Source organism: Equus caballus, chromosome 24 (genome assembly GCF_041296265.1).
Source record: "Equus caballus isolate H_3958 breed thoroughbred chromosome 24, TB-T2T, whole genome shotgun sequence".
Taxonomy (NCBI): domain Eukaryota; kingdom Metazoa; phylum Chordata; class Mammalia; order Perissodactyla; family Equidae; genus Equus; species Equus caballus.
Genome location: NC_091707.1, coordinates 26,804,651 through 26,825,854, shown reverse-complemented (window position 1 = coordinate 26,825,854; position 21,204 = coordinate 26,804,651). Strand labels below are relative to the sequence as shown.

General features: G+C 43.0%; 1 protein-coding gene across 2 annotated transcripts in view; it reads right to left on the bottom strand.

The window, feature by feature from the left end:
- ARG2 (arginase 2) overlaps positions 1-21,204 on the bottom strand; it is a 31,625-nt gene that overhangs the window by 731 nt on the left and 9,690 nt on the right. The window contains exons 3-7 of one of the 2 annotated variants that reach the window (XM_001499892.7): positions 7,505-7,682; positions 4,882-5,041; positions 3,885-3,979; positions 3,603-3,707; positions 2,288-2,424 (exon numbers count right to left, since the gene is read on the bottom strand). In XM_001499892.7, the coding sequence (XP_001499942.5) occupies positions 2,288-2,424; positions 3,603-3,707; positions 3,885-3,979; positions 4,882-5,041; positions 7,505-7,682 (675 nt within the window). The remainder of the gene's footprint in view (positions 1-2,287; positions 2,425-3,602; positions 3,708-3,884; positions 3,980-4,881; positions 5,042-7,504; positions 7,683-21,204) is intronic. The other variant, XM_014735659.3, reaches the window with a different exon arrangement.

Below are 21,204 nucleotides of genomic sequence, written 5' to 3'. Positions count from 1 at the left end.
GCATCACTGTCAGGCTTTCTGGATAGGATAAGGAAACAGCTTGGGAGTGGGGCAGGGGCAAGGAGTTTCCAACCTATTTGTTGGGAAAATATGTGCCATTTCCAGTATTAGGAACCTTCCAGATGCCTGCCTGTAGTTGTTTGAAGAGGAGGTCTCCCACTTCTCACTAGCCAGAGCTCTTTTCCCACTTTTGAACTGACGCTATGTCTGTTATCTCTTAAGGCACCATGAACCCTCAAGTGTGGTTATTACTGCATAACTTACTCTTTGCCCCTGCAGGCCTGAGCTTTGAGGGCAGGTTCCACGTCTGACACAGTTTTTAGGTCTCTCATCAGACTGACCTAGTATCTTGCACTTGGTCAAAGGAAGACGCAGCCATACTTTGTTTAACTTGGACTCAAGTTACCTTCTCTGAGGGCTTGAGAACTTGCACCAAAGGGAAGATTAGACCAGAAGAACCTATCCAGACCTACCCTCTACCCACTCCCTTGGCCCCTAAACACACATACACATGCCCCACTTCTCTGAGGTATTTAACTTTTTAGTTGGTTATTCTGGGTGAATTTAATATATCTCTTGAAGAATCATCTAAACAACCTAGTATTCAAGAATATAAAGTATCTGAGAATTTTTAGGGTGGCCATAAAGCCTGCAAACATGGGTGAATACACCTAATGGTTTACTGATACTACATTATCGTACATGATATGTTCAATGCCATTACATCAGTTCAGTGTGCTGTCCCTTATCAGCAATGCATAGTTCAGTGCACTGTGTAAAACTGCGACCAGCAGGCACGGTACTCTGGCATTTCCACCAATTCCTGCACATGCATCTGTGTCTCTGATGCTTTGTGTGTGTGACTTCCACTAACTAATTCTGGGCCTTTAGCATAGCCCAGTAGTAATCGAGAGGGTTTGAGCTATTAATATATATTACCCATGTTTCCAGACTATCGCCACCCTGTAAATTCATTTACGCAAACTGTTTGGTTTTTTTTTGGAGGAAGATTAGCCCTGAGCTAACATCCATGCCCATCTTCCTCTACTTTATATGTGGTGGGACACTTGCCACAGCATGGCTTGCCAAGTGGTGCCATGTCTGCACCCGAGATCTGAACCTGCAAACCCCAGGCCACCGAAGCGGAACATGCACACTTAACCACTGCTCCACCAGGCAGGCCCCTAAGCAAACGGCTTTATGTATCTAGTTGACAGTGTCATGACAGTCTTGTGGAATAGAATAACACTGCAGCAGGGGAGGAAGGGACAAGGTATGACCACTGCCCCATCTATGTGCTGGAAGTTACTAATCCTTGCTCTAAGTGGTGTCATTTGGAACCAGAATGGAGGACTGAACTCCCAGGTTCACTGGCCACTAACTCAAGGACAGCTGACAACATCCAAGATTGTGGGTGTGAAAATGAGATTATCTTGCCACTGTCAGATCTGATAGACAAGTATTTTTCCCTTTCTGTAGTGCCTAATGCTTTAGGAGGCTCTGGACCCAGGGAAACCACTTCTCAATTTCCTTATCTATCCCAGCTAGTCAAGGGTGTCCTGTAGTCCTGGGCCTTTCAAGTTTTGGGTCTCTATGCTATTTAGACCTCAATTTCATGAGATGGTATTGAAGTATCATGTGGTAGTTGTTTAAATTTTGCAATGCAAGGTCATTTAACCTAGTCTTAAAACCAGCAGCTTTCTGACAGAAGTGGAAACTGTTTGGAAACAAGTCTGAGTTTTGGGACAGTAAACCCTCATAGCCACTCTTAATAACCTAGCATTCAGTTTACTCATTTTCCTGTTAGCCATTCATCTTCCAGTGTCCCCATTATTAAAGCACTGATCAAACAAGCTCTAGGATAAGACTTATCCTATATGAAAGGACCCAGCTTTGAAGTACCTTCAAGAGAACCTTTAACTCCACATTCCCAGCTCCCAGTAAACCAACCTTTTAATGTCAGGGTAAAAATGACAGCTACTTGGCCTTGCTTTTTAATCTTAATCTGCCTTCAGACAATTCAGATACAAAGAACTACAGCAGTTTGACAGTTTATTCTTGTACTTAATAAATATTTAAGTAGACAATTTTTTATTCAACATTACTTTAGCATATTTTGGTATGAGCCAGGTCCAAACATGCCTCTAAATGACTATCCCTTATGACTTTAGCTATAAGTTTAAGCAAAAACAACGTCTGCAATGACATGAATAACAGAAAGGATTCCGGGGCAGGCAAGAGGCTTCAGCCTATTTACTTGGTAGTTAACAGGTTCATCACTACTTACCTGTATTGTGTATTTCCTCAGTAATATATATGCCTTCTCGATAAGTCAGTCCCCCTACAACAGGGGTTCCTGTGGCTGGAGCCAGTGTAGGGTCAAATGCATCGATATCAAAACTCAGATGGATTGGCCTTTGTCTTCTTGAAAGGAGGAGGAGAAGAGTCAGTTGGTTGTGCTTGGACATTCATCCTTCCTACAGTTGCAACTCCTTGATTTTGTTGCTGTTAGTCCTGGTATTCTGTTACTACAGCAGGTTTCCAGGTTTCCTATTCTGGAAGTTACTGAGTATTACCCTAATAGCTTCCTACACACTTCATAATTTTGCCATTTGTTCTGTATGCCTCAGACAGACTAGCTCCAGTTTATATTTATGACGTACCCTGGGCCTCAGGGCCTCTTAACAACTATCAATAAAGGGAATTCTTCACTTCCATATGACATTGGGCGCTGATAGAATCTAATGTAAGTTCTCTCAGAATCTAACAGCAGCTGAACATAACTGTGATTTTACGTTATCTGATCTGATCTTACCTTCCTCTTCTAACCTCATTTCAACCCAAATGTCCAATGGCTGAAACTAATATACAACAAACACCTATATACTAAATAACTAACTTAACAGCTTAGGAAATGGCATAGTACTAGGTAACAATCACCCAGAAATAAAGATTCAGCACTGGGAAGATGCCCTTAAAACTAGCATTTGATTAGCATTCATCTGCCATCTTTTTACACTACCAAGATTTGCTTAAAACAAAACTCCTTTCACATGAAGCATTAATGAGGCTGGGAAGAATGGGACAGTTGGAACTATGAATGCTTCTCATGTCAAAAGATAAGCATTAAAGGGGCCAGCCCAGTGGTGTAGTGGTTAAGTTTGTGTGCTCTGCTTCAGTGGGCCACGATTCACAGGTTTGGATCCTGGACACAGACCTACACACTGTTCATCAAGCCATGGTGTGGGGGCATCCCACATCAAAAAACCAGGAAGATTAGCACAGGTGTTAGCTCAGGACCAATCTTCCTCACAAAAAAAAGATAGGCATTAAAAATGGAGCTAAACAGAAATTCATGAGAGAGAGAAGATCTGGCTAATGACTTCAAGGAAACCCTCCTCCCAACCCCAGAGGAAGAATACAACCTATGTTTCATATTCTCCCTTTCTGAATTATTTGAATTTTTTAATATGTACTTGTTCTGATTGTATTTTAAAAGAAAAGCTACTATCCTCAAAAGACATGTTAAAGTGTGCTGCCCACTGGGAGTCCGCCCTATTCCCTTGTGGACCTGGAAGTAGACATCCATCCTAGTTACTTACTTGCCAATCAGCAGATCAAATGTCTGTTCCATGACCTTCTGGATACCAAGTCGATCTATGTCTCTCATGGAAAAATACTGGATATCATAATTCTTTAAAATAAAACTGTGGTGAGATATAAAGGAAGGAGTCCTTAGTTTAAAGGGCATTTTTAATCAAAGGCATGTGTGTGCGGGGAATCGTTACAGTGACCTGCAACATGTTAAGGTAAGAAATCACCTATCGAATAGTACATAAGGAGCCAGGACAGGCCCAAAGCTTAACCTTAGTGTATCAACTTACTGTTCAGCAGGGTCCACATCTCTTAGACCAATATACACAATACTTGGGGAAGAAATACAAGGTTTGATCCAGGAAAATCCTGGGAGTTGTGGTACCTATGAAGAGAAGAATGAACAGGATTCATAAGGATTCTTGGTCTCACCAAGATAATCACCATGTGCTTCCCAGTGTATGCAGTCTGCTTTCTCCTCCTACCCACAGGATATGCTTAAAGCAACACCAGACACACCTGATCTGGAAAAGAGACCTGATACAAGTGGAAATGATTCACAAGGGCAGCTGCAGAACACAGTATAGCTTTCTAAAGAAAATTAAAAAATCTCTTTTCCTAAGGTGGTCTTGGTTTCTCATTAACTTACCTAAATAGCAGGAATAATGCTTAACCCTTTTCTACCCTTTTGCATATTACTGAATTGCTTACAGATTGGTTCTTGAAACATAACCCAGTTGCCATCTCAAGTTACTGACAGCCAAAACACGAATTCTGCTTAATGAATAACCTTTGTACTTTCCTGGTTTAACTTGGTCCCTCACTGAGGGGAGGGATATAGAGATTCTAGTCTGTGTCTAACATGGACTCTGTATCTTCAGAACAACGTACGAAAATATCACCTAGAGGTAAGCCTGGTTTTACTTGTCTTCTAGACCAGCAGGTCTAAGAGTGAAGCCTGGGAGCCTCTAACCAAGAAGTCCTCAGGATATGGGTAGATCAACCACTAGAGTTAATACCCACTACTACTTTCCTTTCTTACAAGATCATGACTCGCCCCACCTCCTGGGAGTAGGGACCATGTCCTAGTTATCTTTATAACCAACCCTAGCATCTAACAGACTGCCTGGCCCATAATAATGTTTGATGAACAAATGAAGGGGTGGTAAACATTTCTGTCACCACTGTCAACCCGTCCTTCACAGAAATCTTACTGAACTAGACCCTCAAAGCTCCAGGATAACCCCTGCAAGCCATTCAACTTTCTTTGCATTTCGGCCCACTGACCTCCTCCTGTAGTTCTCTGAGGAGGAATGAAACTGGCTGCCCGTGGAGATTTCCAGATGAAGTGGTGAGCGGTGTATTGATGTCAGCATGGGCATCAACCCAGATCACACAAAGGTCTGGGCAGTGCCGGGCGTGGCCACTAATGGTACCAATTGCCAGGCTACAAAGAACAAATACAATAATCTTTAAGGCCCTCTGTTTGGCAGACATCACCAATAAATATCCTCAGCCAAGGCAGCTCACAGTTTGTCCTCAGGGCGAAGTCAAGGCCCCAGACTGAGGCTGGATTTGGATGAGACAGAGTTCCTGGGGCTGTAGTTTCCAAAGATTAACCTTGAGTGAGTTAGGGAGAAATGGAAGCCTCAAAAGATTCAACACTGACCACTCATTATCCCTGTAGTGTGACATATGGCATTGCTGCCCCCAATCCCTATAACTTGATCCATTAGCCCTGGCCCAGAAAAGGACCTCAAATATTTGTTCAATGAATGAAATTCTGTTAAATGATGTAGTCTGTATTTAACAACTCACAAATAGTGTTTAATATCTCTTAAGGGAGACCGGGGAGATCTAATGATTACTTTCAAAGAATCAGTTTTATTAACTTTTTAAGGATAAAAATTAGCATTTTAGCTTTTTAGAAAGATTGTGATACCTCCTAAAACAAAAAGTCAGAAGTTGTTAAAGACATTAACAGGGCGACCCAAAGAAAGACCTCATTTAGATCCTTGAATAAAAGACAAGTTTATTTGCATGTTATCTTATATACTTTAGCATGGCATTCAACTATTATTGTGTTTCTCTGGTTTTTGCCTTCCCTTGTCCTTGGTCTCTGCTTACATTAGCCAACTATCCTGTCTCAACTGTAGGAATATAGCTGATGAAATCACGGTTGAAAAGCTGCCCGGCTTCCCAGTAACCAAAGAATTTACATAGACGGGAAATGCAGCCCAAGCATCTTAGGAACTAACTACAGCCATCTTCTTGGCCATATAGCATGAGACAGCATTTTAAGCTCTATGCCCCACATTGGGCCTTTTTGAGAGATAGTATGGTCTAGTGCTAAAAGCAGTGGAAAGTGAGAATACTGAGGTTTTTTCCAGGAAGAACTGTGTGATCTAGGACAAGTCATCTAATTCTCTAGACTTCAATTTCCTCTTCTATAAGATACGGATGATAATCTTGGCCTGTTTAAGCCAGAGTTGGTTTGACAGTTAAGGCAATAGGCATGCTGTTATATGTAAAAGGAGCAGAATGCTTCACCTTTAAAATGTTCAACAGCTGTTCAGGTTATACACTCATCCTTTCTTTCTAGAATCTTACAGATAGCCTAGGTTTTAGCACTGAACAGGAAACACAGCAGTGACAGGATTGTAATATAGATAGCTACAGACAAAAGAAAAACCAAGGACTATGCTAATCACATTGATAAGTGGTTCCCAAAGTCTGAGACAACCAGAAAGAAGACAATATAAATGAACTTTGAGAGAGAGAGCACTGAGCTAAGAGGCAGGAGGACGCCATCCTCTGGTTGATTTATTTGAATCTCAGTAGAGAACCAGGGACTACTTTCTTATTCTAACTACAATCTTATTCCTAATGAGGAATCTACCTGCCTTTCAGTTGTAACAAAGATTTAACTTCTGCTAAGTGATCTGAAAAGCTCTGGGCACCTCAGGGAAAGTTGCCAGACTAGATTGCAAAAGAAAAATTAACTGCCTATACATGTCTCATTGGATTTGAATCTGAGCTCTGCTACTTCCTGGCTCTAAACCCTAGGTAAGTTATCTAACCTCTGTCCCTCAGTGTTTCCAGCAGTAAATCAGATAAAACTGTTTCTGCTTCTCTGCATTATTATGAGGGTTAACTGAGAACATGTAGGAGTGCTTAATACTCCTAGTACTTCAATGCCATTTCTTTCTACCAAAAACCTTCATTACTTAGCTCAAATCACACTTCCCCTGTGAAATCTGATACTCTAGCCCAGACTGATCTCTTCCTTCTGTGAAATTCTGCAGAACTCAGTATTTTTTCATTCTATGTGTATTTACATCATTTAGTCCTAATAGATTACAAGTTTCCCACAGTCCCTAACACTACTTGAGAACACATCAGACAGTGCTCAATAAAGTACATGCTGATTCACTAGAAGAATCTATCATGTTAGTCACTTAGGGTCAATACTGTGGAGGGAAAGAATGTATATGCCAAATGGGGAGTGTCTAACAAACCTATTAGCAGAAATGCAAAGGAAAAAAAAAAAAAAAGCCCAAATGCAGCCTATTGATGGATTTTTCCAATTCTCCCAAATAGCCAAATGAAAGTCATAAGACAGTTTCTCAAGAAAGCTTTCTAAGAGAAGAAGCATGAAACACACTGTCTAAAAACTTTCACTAGTCTACCTCTGAACCTGTCATACTACACAATGTGTCCTACAAAGAAAACTACAGATGCCTCCAGTGACTCGTGATCTGGGACATTAAAATGTGAGCATGCACATCATACCCTGAAAATTCTGAAGGGCATTTTTTCTAAGTGAGGAAACAGACAATAATGAAGCGACCTGATTAGCCCAAAGCACCATGCAATCCAGCCCCCCACCACCCCTCGGCTCCCAGCTTACCTGTGGTCCCCTCCCACTGTGACACAGCTGTAGCCACCTGACACGGCTTTACTAACCACCTCAGCCAGTTCCTGGTTGGCAAGGCCCACTGAGCGAGGATTCACTATCAGGTTGTTGTAGAGATCATCTTTGGGGACAGGAGTAAAACTCAAATCGCCAAAGTCTTTTAGGTGACAACCTGGAAACAAATGGGGGATGACAAGACTAGTTTATATGTTATTCCAACTCTCACTGGTCTGGGTCGCAAATAACTTGTGGCAAAGTTTACATCATACACGTTTTGTCACAGTAAAATTCAAAATGTCACATGACTGTGGCAGGAGTATCCCAGTCCTCCCAGCAGTCCTGTGGGGCAGATCCCGTTAGGAACACTATTTTGCAGATAAAGAAGTTGGGTTTTGGAAAGCAAAGCCCAGAAATGTTAATTGACTTAACCTAACAATCACAAAATTGGTAGCAATTAGACCTCAGATATCACAGTTATAGAGTGGTTCCAAGAGGAACCAACAGGATTTAAAGAAAAATACTAGTAGTTGAGGACAAAAATATGTGCAGAGAAATTTTCCTGTTATAAACTTTTTTTTAATAAAAGGCCAATTTGAGGACCTAAAGCATCCTAAGAGTAAGAGAAATATCTAACATCTATTACTTACAAGGTCCCAGGCACTGTTCTAACTCCTGAACACAAATTCTTATTTAAGATTCACAACAATCCTACTAGGCAACTAAAACACGCCGTTCCATAGATGGGGAAGCTGAAGCAAGGTCCCAAAGTCACACACAGCCAAGTGCCAGACTCAGCATCCAAACCCAGGCCATCTGCCCCAAAATTATGTATTCTTGACTGTGCAGTTTGTCTGCCAGAAAATCCCTCGATTCTGACACTCTAAGAACTCGTGAGTCCTTTCCCAAGAACTGACAAGATGACGGCAGCGGAGCAAAAGCAGCAGCACACCATCCTCACGTTCACCTACGGGCGCGCACCTCGACCACTGACGCAGTGACGTGGTGACGCAGCTGCGCAGCACCCCAGACACCTGCGCAGAGCCAACCAGGAGGCACCGCCCACGGAAAAGCCAGAGGTGGTGACTGCGCGCCTGCCAGACAGGATCATCCTGCCCATAGGCTCGTGCTGCCCAAGATGGTGGGCATCTACAGCCACAAGATTTTCACCCAGGTCGAAATCAAGCCCGAGATGATCAGCCACTACCTGGGCGAGTTCTCCATCAGCTACAAGCCCATGAAGCTCGGCCAGCACCGCATCGGAGCCACCCACTCCTCCCATTTCATCCCCCTCAAGTAGCCTGTCTGACCAATAAAGGCACAAACTTCTTAAAAAAATAATTAGTGATGTATTCTGACAGTGACCTGTAATATTTTCCCACCTAGGTTTCACATATTCCAGCGAATTATGACACTAGTCATTACACGGTAATTTTTATCTTTAGTGTAAGTACCAGTCTTTCAATCTTAACCACTTATATCAATAAGTTTGTGGGATGCTACATTTAGGGTGAGAACTAAATAATCCAACTCTATCAAGAAAGGATCTGAACTATCAGAGAACAGAGTGTTACCATAGATTGTATCCTTAAGGCTCTGCTTCTCAGACTGGGGGGAGGGGGATGTGGTCACAGCAGAGACATATTCGCAGAGATTTGTGTGAAAGATTTGGACAAAGACCAGCATGGACCCATCTTGGATTTCAGTTGTACGGTTTTGAGCTTTACCTCTGGAATCCAAACTCAACCCAAAGCCAGACTGAGAGAATGTAAATATGAGAAGCGACAGCCTGAAACATAAGCCCAACAATGACCTGGAACATAAGGCCAACCTAGGGATCACCACACCAAAAGGGATGTTGGAAGCAAAACAGAAAACCTTATGCCATTCTCAACTAAAGGTAAGATGCGTCTGCAGCTAGAATTCTGTATGTATCTTCTGGTCATTGCATTTTAAAAAATAATCATTTAAAAGGCCCAGAACCAAAGATCTGGAGAGCTAAAGAAGAAGAAAGGGGGAAGCATTGAAGAGAATAATAATATGATAGTAGGTCAAAGACTCTGGGAACCAAGAGAAAAACATAATCAAATAAAACATCTATAAAAACCTTTTTTTAAAAAAGAAAAAAGCCATGAGTAAGTCATTATGCACTTTTACCAAATCTCAAAATATGGGAGGACTCTTTAGATTTAAAAGAAATGAAGCTTTAACTTTCAAGTCAATTTCAGGTTTTCCATTGTTGGCAACAATCTTGATTTTGATGGCAGTGTCTACACTTGGATCTTTCTACTTTTTTTTTTTTTTAAAGATTTTATTTTTCCTTTTTCTCCCAAAGCCCCCCGGTACATAGTTGCGTATTTTTAGTTGTGGGCCCTTCTAGTTGTGGCATGTGGGACACTGCCTCAGCACGGCTTGACAAGTGGTGCCATGTCCGCGTCCAGGATCTGAATGGGTGAAACCCTGGGCCGCCAAAGTGGAGTGCGCGAACTTAACCATTCGGCCACAGGGCTGGCCCCAAGGATGTTTCTACTTCTTTATCCATGTTTATCTCAGCATCTCCTTAAACTACATCAACCATTTAGTTCTTACTAGGTATAAGACACCAGGGCATGTGTAGTGTTTTATAATATTAGGTGTATAATGAGAAAAGGTTTATAATCTACTTAAATAATTTTAATACTAACTAACTTCTGAAAACTAACTCATTTAAGCCTCACATGACCAGTAAGAAATACATGGGAGTTAAAGTGATCAACCCAGTGGATAAGTGACAGAACTTGCAGAACACTCAAGTCCAATCATGGAATCTAGGATTTAGACTCAGATAGTGTGATGGAAAACACTAGCTGGCTCACTATTATTTACTTATCAGAGAAAGCTGCAGAAAGCCCCAAAAGGAACCTAACGAGAATTTGGCAGTCTTACAGCAACACTCTCCAAGGAAGAGACTGAATTTCATAAAAGGCTTTTGGTCATTAAATGTGTGGAGTGGATCACCAGATTAATTCACATTCTAGATGGTGGGTTCTCCTAAGATTATCCAACTCCATTTGCTCTGATTCCTTGCTCACCAAACAGCCATCTGGTTATTCACTTAGTTTCCCAAGTGCCCTCATACCAGGAAGAGGGCTTCCTGACAGTGGATGCTGGCAGGACTTGCTCACCATAATTATGCATGAGCATTTTGGTTTATACATCACGGTTAGCATGACTTTCTGGGTCTGAAAGCCTGATAAGCTCTGCACACATCAAGACTTCTGTCCCTGCATCCACAAAGCTGAGGGCCAGACCCCCTGAAGGGATCATTAATATGTTGAGAGGCACTGCATGAGTGGGCCCAGACTCCCACTCTGCTCTTTAATTTCCACAATAAATGCCAGGTAAGGAGTAGGGTCAACGAGTGCTAAAGGACTGGAAGAAAATTCAGTGAGGATTGGGGTAGACAAGGAATGACTCCTACAAGTTTGTACCAGCACTGTTTTGCTATCGTTTGTTGTTGCTCTTCTCTTTCCTTACTGGCAATAGCAATTTTTTGTAAAATTGATAAGGAAGTGTCTAATGGTGAAAGTCCCCTATCCTACTCCCCAGGCTTGACTGTCCTTGCAGACCTTTATGCATAAACATAATCCATAATATTCCTTTAAATAAGGTTGCTAGTTAGAGTAGGCTAAACTGCTGTAACACACTCTCCCCAAAACAATGACTCCAACATAGTAAGTTGCTTTCTTCTTCATTTAACATCCAGGGTGGATATTCTAGGTCAGTGGGAGACTTTCTTTCATGCAGTGATTCAGAGATGGTGCTCCTTCTGGCTTGTGGCTCTGTCACACCTAGGGCTTTGCCATCTGTGTGGCTGAGGTTAGGTGTCCCCAGGTTCAAGGCAGTGGGAAAGGAAGAAAGCAGTGAGAAGGCACACCTCTCTTTTAAAGGCCCTGGCGTAGAAGGCATTGCTCCTGCTCACATGGCACAGGCCAGCAAATGCAGGTCTAACCTACGTCCAGAAGAGGATCAGAATGGATTCTCGTGGACAGCTAGCCATCTCTGCCACAATGAGTACTTGTAAATTCTACTGCCATAATCTTTACATGATTAAGGACTCAAAATACTAAAGCTCATGTTGCTGATCCTAACTATTGGTAATCCTAACTATTCTACTTCATTACAGAGCTGAATCAGCATATGTACTAGGCCATCCTGATGTAGCCTCCTAGGAGCCTTCTCTTCTAGTGCCTACTGTACCGATAGCGTCGTAGCACCCAAAAGACTAGTGGAGCAGAGGTTAGGATTGGTTTCTGAAGAGTGAACAAGAGCCTGAAAGAAGAAATGTACATGCCGTGTTGGAAACAGTTGAGCAATTTAATGGAAATGAGAAGTCTGCATACTGGAGCAATGCAATATAAGGTTGTAGAGAACATGAATTGTAACCCACAGGCCAGGGTTTCTGAGGAGTGGGGAGGCTGATGGGAAGTCCATTTTTCGTAAGAGCAAGATGAACTGAGTAATAATGAAGCTGTTCTTGTATCAGAGTGCTATGGCAAATTCTTTTAGTTCAAAAGGCATAAGAAATAATCTAATTTTTAAAGGATCTTAGAGTAATAGTGAAAAGAGCAAATATTGTAAGATGGAAGGAAGAGCTTCCTGCCATGCTTGAGGGAGCTGGCCCTTTCTCGCACATTTTGTGCTTCAGGTCTACTCATCTGCAAGTTTAGGTCAGATGACACAATGTCTCACTACTGCTCTTTCCTCTCTTTTAAGAAGGCGTTGTAGGGGCTGGCCTGGTGGCACAGCGGTTAAGTGTGCACGTTCCACTTCGGCGACCCGTGGTTCGCTGGTTCGGATCCCAGGTGCGGATGTGGCACTGCTTGTCAAGCCATGCTGTGGTAGGCATCTCACATATAAAGTAGAGGAAGATAGGCACAGGTGTTAGCTCAGGGCCAGTCTTCCTCAGCAAAAAGAGGAGGATTGGCAGCAGTTAGCTCAGGGCTAATCTTCCTCAAAAAAACAAAAAAAAAACAAGGTGTTGTAGGAGAAAATGAACCTGAAACTTCAAGGAAGCTCTCATGACAAATAGATTTAGAATTTGAAAGGGCTCTCGTTTTTTCACTTGCAGCGGGAAAAAGTAAAGCTCTGTATATACCGGCACAGCCTCATTGCCTCTCCCCCCAGAGGTGGTAATAAAAATACACTGAATACTACCCTGACCTTTTAGGTCCGGGTGTTACCTTTGGCCTTCATAAACCTATCCTGACTCCATCAGCATATCAAAACACCCCTACCTGACCTTAGCAATATCTGTAAACAGCACTTCTATTTCAGGGCCCTGATTACTAGTGAATCCCTGAAAGAAGCCAGTGACAAGAAAGAAGGAAAAGAAACAAAGTTGTCTTCCTCCACACACCACATCGTGCTAGATGCTTTACAGATGATAGCTGCTAATCCTCACATCCTCTGCTCATTATCCACATACTCTGGAGGGAGAAATTCAGCAAAGTTACATAGCTCCAGCTTTTTAGAGAAAGCCTGAATCACCCTTTGGTGAGAGACTCAGATAAGACAATCCTGTGAGTGAGCGGGCATTTTTCAATAGCATAAAGGTACCCCATTGTCCCTACTGCTCTGACTACCACTGACGGGCTTCTCCCAAGGCTCCCAGCAAGTCGAGAGAGATGGGTTTCCAAGTGGGCTGACACATGGGAGAGTCTACTGAGCCACAGGTAACCCAGTGGCAGAATAATAGATTAGGAAAGCGAAGGGCCTATTAGTGTTCAGTTGTTTCAAACTGTCCCTGAAGAGAATGGAATGTTTCCAGTCCATCAGGAATAACAAGTCAGTGAAACCTGAAGAAAAACAAAGACTCTGAGATCTCATTTGGTGCTGAGAGAATGTTAATACTAATGGCTTTTAAAATTACAGACTCAGGGGCTGGCCCAGTGGCGCAGCGGTTAAGTTGGCACATTCCACTTCAGCAGCCCCGGGTTCACCGGTTTGGATCCCCTGTGCGGACATGGCACCGCTTGTCAAGCCATGCTGTGGTAGGCGTCCCACATATGAAGCAGAGGAAGATGGGCAAGGATGTTAGCTCAGGGCCAGTCTTCCTCAGCAAAAAGAGGAGGATTGGCAGCAGATGTTAGTTCAGGGCTAATCTTCCTCAAAATAAATAAATAAATAAATAAAGTTACAGACTCAAATATTGTACATGGCAGATTTAGCCCCATGCAAGGGGAATTCCCAGTCTTTTAAAGAAATAGACCTGCTAATTCTTAGAACCTTGAAGTTGTACGTGGACAACCAGCTTATTGAAAACAAAGTTGCAGTGTTACTGGAGGTCTAAACTAGGAAAAGACAGTTAAGTCAGATCATTTGAATTAAGCAGAATTTTTCTCCTGTGCTTAAAATGTGATTTGGGTAATCACCTTTGAAGAGACTGTTATTTCAGGTGGACTCATTTGGTTACCACCAATAAAATGCAGAGGTCTGAATTTTATTTAGTGCATTTCACTCCCAGAAGCTGTATAACCTCAAGAACCATCTGTGCTGAGGTATCTAGAAATCAGCTCTTTGCTTTTTTTTTTTTTAGCAAGATTAGCCCTGAGCTAACATCTGCCGCCAATCCTCCTCTTTTTGCTAAGAAGGATTGCCCCTGAGTTAACATCTGTGCCCATCTTCCTCTGTGTTGTATGTCCACACCCTGGATCTGAACCTGCGAACCCTGAGCTGCCAAAACGGAGCAAGCGAACTTAACCGCTGTGCCCCTGAGCCAGCCCCCAGCTCTTTGCTTCCTTCCACCAGTCTCCAAAGTAAGTTTGGTGCATTAAGAAATCCTATCACAAAGTACATATATCTGTTCTAGTTCACTTCTTCAGAGTCTTGAGAAAACTGCTCCAACCAGTGCTCTCAACATCTGCCCCCCACCGCCCGTTGTCCTGCTGCTTCTGCAACAGGAAGGTGTTCGTAGAGGCAGTGAAGACCACGGCGGAGGAAGACGGGCAGGAAGAGTTGTGGCACAGGGGGCTCGAGGACAGAAAGTAACCCTGGGCGTCCAGGCCAGCCATTTCAGACATGTCCATCTAACATACCACAGTTAACCTCAAGCTCAAATGATACATGGTATTAATAGATGCCTTTGCATGAATGTGATCCTTGAGTAAGAAAATCCAAATACAAAACAAACTTGAAAATTTGGCTCAAGACATGTGACTGAGATGACTTGCAACACCATTTACGTTTCTTGCTGTTTCTTCAGCCACATCTGTCCTGTCCTTCTTTCCCAAGAACAGAGAGTATCATCATCTGAAGATAGGCATAGTAATGAACCCCATTCTAAGCACCTCCAGATCATGCTGAGCCAGATCAGACTTTCTCAGACAGGCTGTCAGCTGACTGCACCCTAGCGGCCTGGTTCCAGCACAGGCAGGGGTGGAGGTAGGAGGGTTCCTCTGGCTTCATAAGTCACTGCAACATAAGCATTCTCCCTCATTCTGAACAAGACAGTTGAGCTTCTCTGAAAAAAGATCTATCATTAACATGCTGCCAAAGCTTCAAGCTATTCCAATATCTGACCACAGGAAGAGAGAGCGCGACAGTCCCTGGGGAGAAAGTACTGCTCTTCAGAATGTGTGATTTTTTTTTTCTTTTTTAAATTCTTGACACTCTACTTTGTTCCAGAAAGGATTCAGAGGGAGACACATCAGGCTAGTGACCACAGCTTTGCCAGATAAGAGTCCTGCTGCATAGCCCCTGCCCCAGACCCTGGGCTGGCATCCTGGGGAGTGTGCCCAAGGAACCTCAAAGCAGACAGACCGAATTCCGTACCACTCTGGGCCAAGTGCTCACAAGATGGCCACAGTGGGTCAAGTGCCACTGTAGGTGCAAAGGAAAGAATCCCTGACCTCTGGCCCCTCACTTCCTAGGAGAGTCAAGATCTCCAACCAAGTTTAGCTTCTAAGCTTGTTGTACCTCACATAGTTGTTAGGAGAATTAAATGAGGTAACGAGGAAAAGCCTACACATGGTAAGGACTACACATTAGTTCAAATGGATGAGGTATCTTTGTGGTTTTTCTCCCCACCCTGCCCTTTTTCTTTTCCTTGAAACTCATGGTGTTGTGTAACCTAAGATTTCTCAAAACCTGTTTGTAATAGGACTATGACATTTTGACAAAAACAGTTTGTGGTGAGAAGCAGCAAACACACACCGGCCCAGTGATTTCTCAATGAAATGCCTCCTGGAGTCCAGCTTCCACACACAGCTCGAATTTTCTACATTCCCTATAAAAGAGTATAAAGGCGAGGCCAATGAAATCTTGGAATGCCAGTTCTCTGAAAGCCCTAACCACAATGCCATGCCCTGCTGTGACTCAATTCTTGGGTGGCACGGAAGGTGTTTTCTGCTCTTGTTCATATTCTGTGGTTCTGGCCTCTTGGGGTGGGGGAGGGAGCCCGGAAGATTCTCAGTCTTCTCTTGAAATCTGAGCATTACCACACCTATTGTAACAATACACCCTCCCTACCAAGACTTTGGTCATTAATAGAGAGTGACAAGTAAAATTACTCAACGATTAAATTATTTAAACCGATCACAGTAATCCCTTAGGTGCTGGGCCTCTGTGTTATTTTGGATACTAAAGGAGTAATGCACCATCTGTCTGAAATAACTAGAGGTCGGCCTTGCTTGAAGCAGTCATCATCAGCTATTCAGGTCCTGGTTCAAAAACAGGTTCAAAATGTTTCACAAGGCAGGCAGTACTGGCTATTACCACCTACTAACATTTAGCTTGAATAAACTCATCAACTGGCAGCCAAACAGCTTGTAAGAGTTAAACAATTCGATATATGGCATTATTCTTTGAGTCATACCTTCTTAAAAATCTGGGAAAACAGATGGCTTCTGAGGAACAAATCATTTTTAGAGAAAAGAAATGGTGATCTAGGAAAATGGCACGGGTCACGACATGAATGAAGTTACAAAAGAAAGCTAGGATGCTCTGCTCCTTTTATTCCTTCAACAAAAGTTGACTGTGCTTCCTGTGTGCCTGGCACTCTGCTAAATCCTTGGGATAGAAAGATAAGGTAAGCTGCTGCCTTCAAGGAGCTCACAGCCTGCTGAGAAGACTGGCAGGGAACGTGCAGTGCAGTGCTAACTGCTGTGATGCAGCTCTGCACAGGGTGTGGTCAGAACAGAGGAAGGTGTTGGCTCGGACCCAGGAAGAGCAGAGAGGACTTACTGGAAGAGGCAGTATCTGAATCTTGAAGGTTTCAGCCAGGATTAAGAGGAAAGGGGAGAGCCTTACCAAACGGAAGCAGCACATAATACCTTCAGCCTTACAGAACAATTCACAATTCCTGAGCCTAGGGTTCATCAGGGAGGACCGTGGAGAGAGGAGGCAGGAGGAGGGGGCAGGGTCCAAACTGGAAACGCAGGAGGGAGCTACTAAGGTTTTCAAATCAGGAAGTGACAAATCAGATCTGCAATCTAAGTTTAGTGCTCCAGTGGCCTGTGGAAAATGGACTGGCCTAGAGAAGAGCAGCTCTCCAGGGGGCTGTCCAGACAAGGCAGTGGGAGAGGACCAACAGATTCCAGCAATACTTAGAAGGGGTGTGGAGGAGAGAGACAGAGTCTGCCCTCCAGCTTGCTGGCTCTGCTACAGCCAGAGAGGAGAAAGACACGGGAAGGGAGTGGAGAGGAGAGGAGCTCAGTTTTGGATATGGTGGCTCTGGGCTGTTGGAGACTATTCTGTTGAAAATACATGGAAACAAGTTAATGGGTCAATTCTAGGTAATAGTCAATGACTGATAATATCACTTCTGACGGAAGTGTACACTGCCACCTGTGAAGAATTGCCCGGGGAAAAAAAACTGAACCTGAATCTGACCAGGATCTAGATCCAATAACCAGTTTACAAGAAATACAGAGAACAAAAGAACGTGTTATAGGATGCCAGTGGGGATGCGATCTGCAAAATCCAGACAGAGATTCTACAGACAAATTACCTAGTTTCTTCTACAAATAAACTGCAAGAAAGAAGGAAAAAACAGAGGAGGTGATGAGGATTATTTGGGGCTGGTTACTTTTAAAAACTGCGGATGGGAAGGAGGCTCTGAGGAGTGGAATTTGCTTGCCCTTTGATGAGAGACATTTGCATTTGTGAAGGAAGTCTCCATCTGTGGGGGTGTCTCCCTCTCTGCACCAGGAGGAAGGGGGGATGACCTTATCTCTAGAAACTCTTAATGGGGACGGCAAGGACTTAAGTCTTGTTTATTGTGCTCGTCTGGTAACCTTATGTAGCTGACTCCCCCTACCACCAACATCCTCCAGGAAGCATAGGACGTCCTGACTTAATCTGGTCTGATTCTTATCTAAAGTTATAGGACCACCCAATAACCAGACCCCACCTGCACTGATACCATTTTAACGACTTTTTTACATATTCTTTCCTTTGTCTTGTAAAGAGATAACTCACATACCTATGCCTTAAATTTAGCCCTACCCTCAACCCATGTTTGCAGCAGCTCTGACTGCTCATGGGTCCTGTTCCTGGGCAGCAGCTCTTTACTGCCCATGGGTCCTGTCCCCATGCTATTCCATACTATTCTCTAAATAAAAGAGCACCACTGCCAGACCTTGAGAGTCCAAGAAATCTTTCAACTCCTCAGCTCACCAAGCCTGCATCAGAGAGACCTATAAAGGACTTGAGATATCAATCAATATAGACCTTATTGGAATCCCAACTTGAACAAACTGTAAAAAATAAAGTTTAAGTCATGACGGCAATCTCAAACTGTAAAAAACAAACAAAGTTTAAGTCACTACGGCAATCTCAAACAAACTGTAAAAATAAACAGAAAGTTTAAGTTGCTAGCAATGTGAACATTCACTGGTGTAAGGCCAGATAAAATTGAAAAGACTTAATTACCCCTGTTGAAAATAAGGGAAAAGACTTCTCCCCTGCCTTTTGTTTCAGAATCTCTCTGTCCTTTTCGAACTTCTGTAAACTTTTATAATGACAAAATAAGCTTCCTGCCAGTCTCACAACCCAGGAAGGTTTCCTTAGGGACCTGGGAACCACCTTTTTGAAATGCAAACATCTAGGGCCCCTCCTCCTCATTCCAGGGGCAGGGGAGGCCGGAGGAAGGGTAACATCTGTGCGCACGGGTGGGGGGCATCTTGCTCCAATTTGCAAAGCTACCTCCTGTGTTAAGATAGGAGAAGTCTGTTTCCCTCCAGATAACGCCAATCAACTAATACAGGGGGCACTTCCATTTCCATGATAAAGTTAGGATAAGCTCTATGTGACAAAAGGTACTGTTAAGTCTTCTTACTGGAGGACTAGTTATTTATCTTAAAAAAATATAATGGGTTGCACTTGCTTGGCTATATAAACGAGAGATTTCTTTATCTTTGCAATCTCTTAACAGATTGCCTGATATAATGCTTATTCAATAATAAACTGTTTCCTCTCTACTACCTTTGTGAAGAGGTTCTCTCAGTTGGGAGATTTTTTTTTTTACTTATGACATTTCCCCAACACTGGGTATTTGATATTAACTTATTTTAGGTGTGATAATGGTTTGTAGTTAAGTTTTAAAGAATTCTTGTATTTTGAATATATAATGAAATATTTGCAGATGTTTGCAGATATGATGTCTGTGATTTGCTTTATGAGTATGGGGGTGGGGTGAAAAGCCATGTACCAATGATTGATGCTGGGTGATAGGCATATCAAATTCATCGTTACCTTCTCTCCTTCTGTGATGTTTGAACACTGCCATAAGAAAAAGTTGAAAAGAGAAGATACATGGAAGCCAGCTGGTATACAGGTTTGGAGCTGGGAGGGGAAGTGTTAGGGGTAAAGTTTTGCAGGTGTCAGCATACAGGTGACAGGAAAGCCATGGAAATGGACAAACTGCCAACCAAGACCGCATAAAGCAGGAGGATCCAGGACAGAACTCTGAGGAACACCGACATGTAAAGAGTAGGCAGCAGAAGATCAAGTAAAGGAACCTGAAGAGTCAGTTTCAACATGGAAGGAATGGTTAATAGTGTCAAACAGCACGAATGTTGCAGCGTCCACTGTATTAGAAAGTAGGAGGTTGGAGACCTGAGCAAAACCAGTTTCACTACAATGATGGCCTAGGACACCAGATTATAGCAAGCTGAAGTGTGAAAGGGCGATGGGGAAGCCAGGATGGTGGCTCTGAGAGAAACAAAGTAATTGGACAACAGCTAGAAAGCTACAGAAGGCCAAAGGGGATGGCAAGTGGGTAAGATTTGCACACTTAATTACTAAAGGGACAGGTTAGTAGAAAGAAGTTGAGAAACAAGGGGAGACAAGGGGTAACTGCTGGAACAAGGACCCTCAGATGGCAGAGGGGATGGGGTTTAGAGCACAGGGAGGTGGCGTGGCTGAGCATTACTGGTCCAATTCTCTTCTTCTGCAGAGACAGGATTACTAGCTGGGAGCATGACCTCTTAGAATAGAGACTAAAATCACCATTTTCCCTTGTAACTATGGCCATGTGACCTGCTGGAGCCAACGGGATGATCAGAAGCATCCTGCAGCAACTTCTGGGAACTTTCCTCAAAGGCAAGCATAAGCTCTCCCTTTGCCTGCTTCGTTCCTTCTTCCATCCTGCTACCAGAAATCTGGGACCATTAGACAGAGGCCTTGCTGATCGTTCAGCAAGAGAAGAATCTAGGTCTGAACTTCAAAGAACACAGCCACCAAATCAGCTCTGTACTTCTGTCTAGACTCTGTTTACTGGAGAGTGAAATAAACTATTTTTCTTAAACCTCTGTTATTTTGGGCTCTTATCAAGTGCAATCGTACCTACCTAATATAAGTCCCTCCTTATCCGTGGTTTCACTTTCTGTCTGCAGTTTCAGTTACTCGAGGTCAAATGTGGTCTGAAAATATTAAATGGCAAATTCCAGAGATAAACAATTCATAAGTTTTAACCTGTGCATAGTTCTGAGTATCGTGATGAAATGTTGGGCCGTCCTGCTCTGTCTCACTGGGGAAATGAATCATCCCCTTGTCCAGTGTATCCACACTATATACACCGCCCACCTGTTAGTCACTTAGTAACCCTCTTGGTTATTAGTATATTCTTATAGTATATTGTTATAATTATTCTATTATTTTATTAGTTACTGTTGCTTCTCATACTGTGCCTAATTTATAAATTAAGCTTTATCATAGGTATATATATATATATATATATATATAGGAAAAAACATAGTATACATAGGGTTTGGTACTATCCACTGTTTCAGGCATCCACTGGGGGTCTTGGAATGTACCCCCTGCAGATAAGGGGGGACTACTGCACAGGGAGGACTGGATCCCTCATCCTCTGGAGGAGGGTGTAAAAGAATCTTTGCGAGTACAACTAATTGAGGGATGATGAGGAGAAGGGCTTAAGTTAAGGGAGTTCATACTTGAGTTGGAACAGGGCCTGGAGTATGGGTACAGATTTGAAATAGCTGTCATGGGAGATGTGAGAAGGGATACGCTAGGAACTGGGTTTTCAGAAGTTGGAGACCATACATTTGTGATGGTGCAACTCTGAATTTCTTTCAACCTGGGTAACAGCTGAGAAGGCAGCTGACAGCACCAATTGAGGGGTCAGGGTGTATATAGCAAGAAATGAGGTGTCAACCACTTCTACTGCCGACTGTATGACCTTGGGAAAGCTTAAG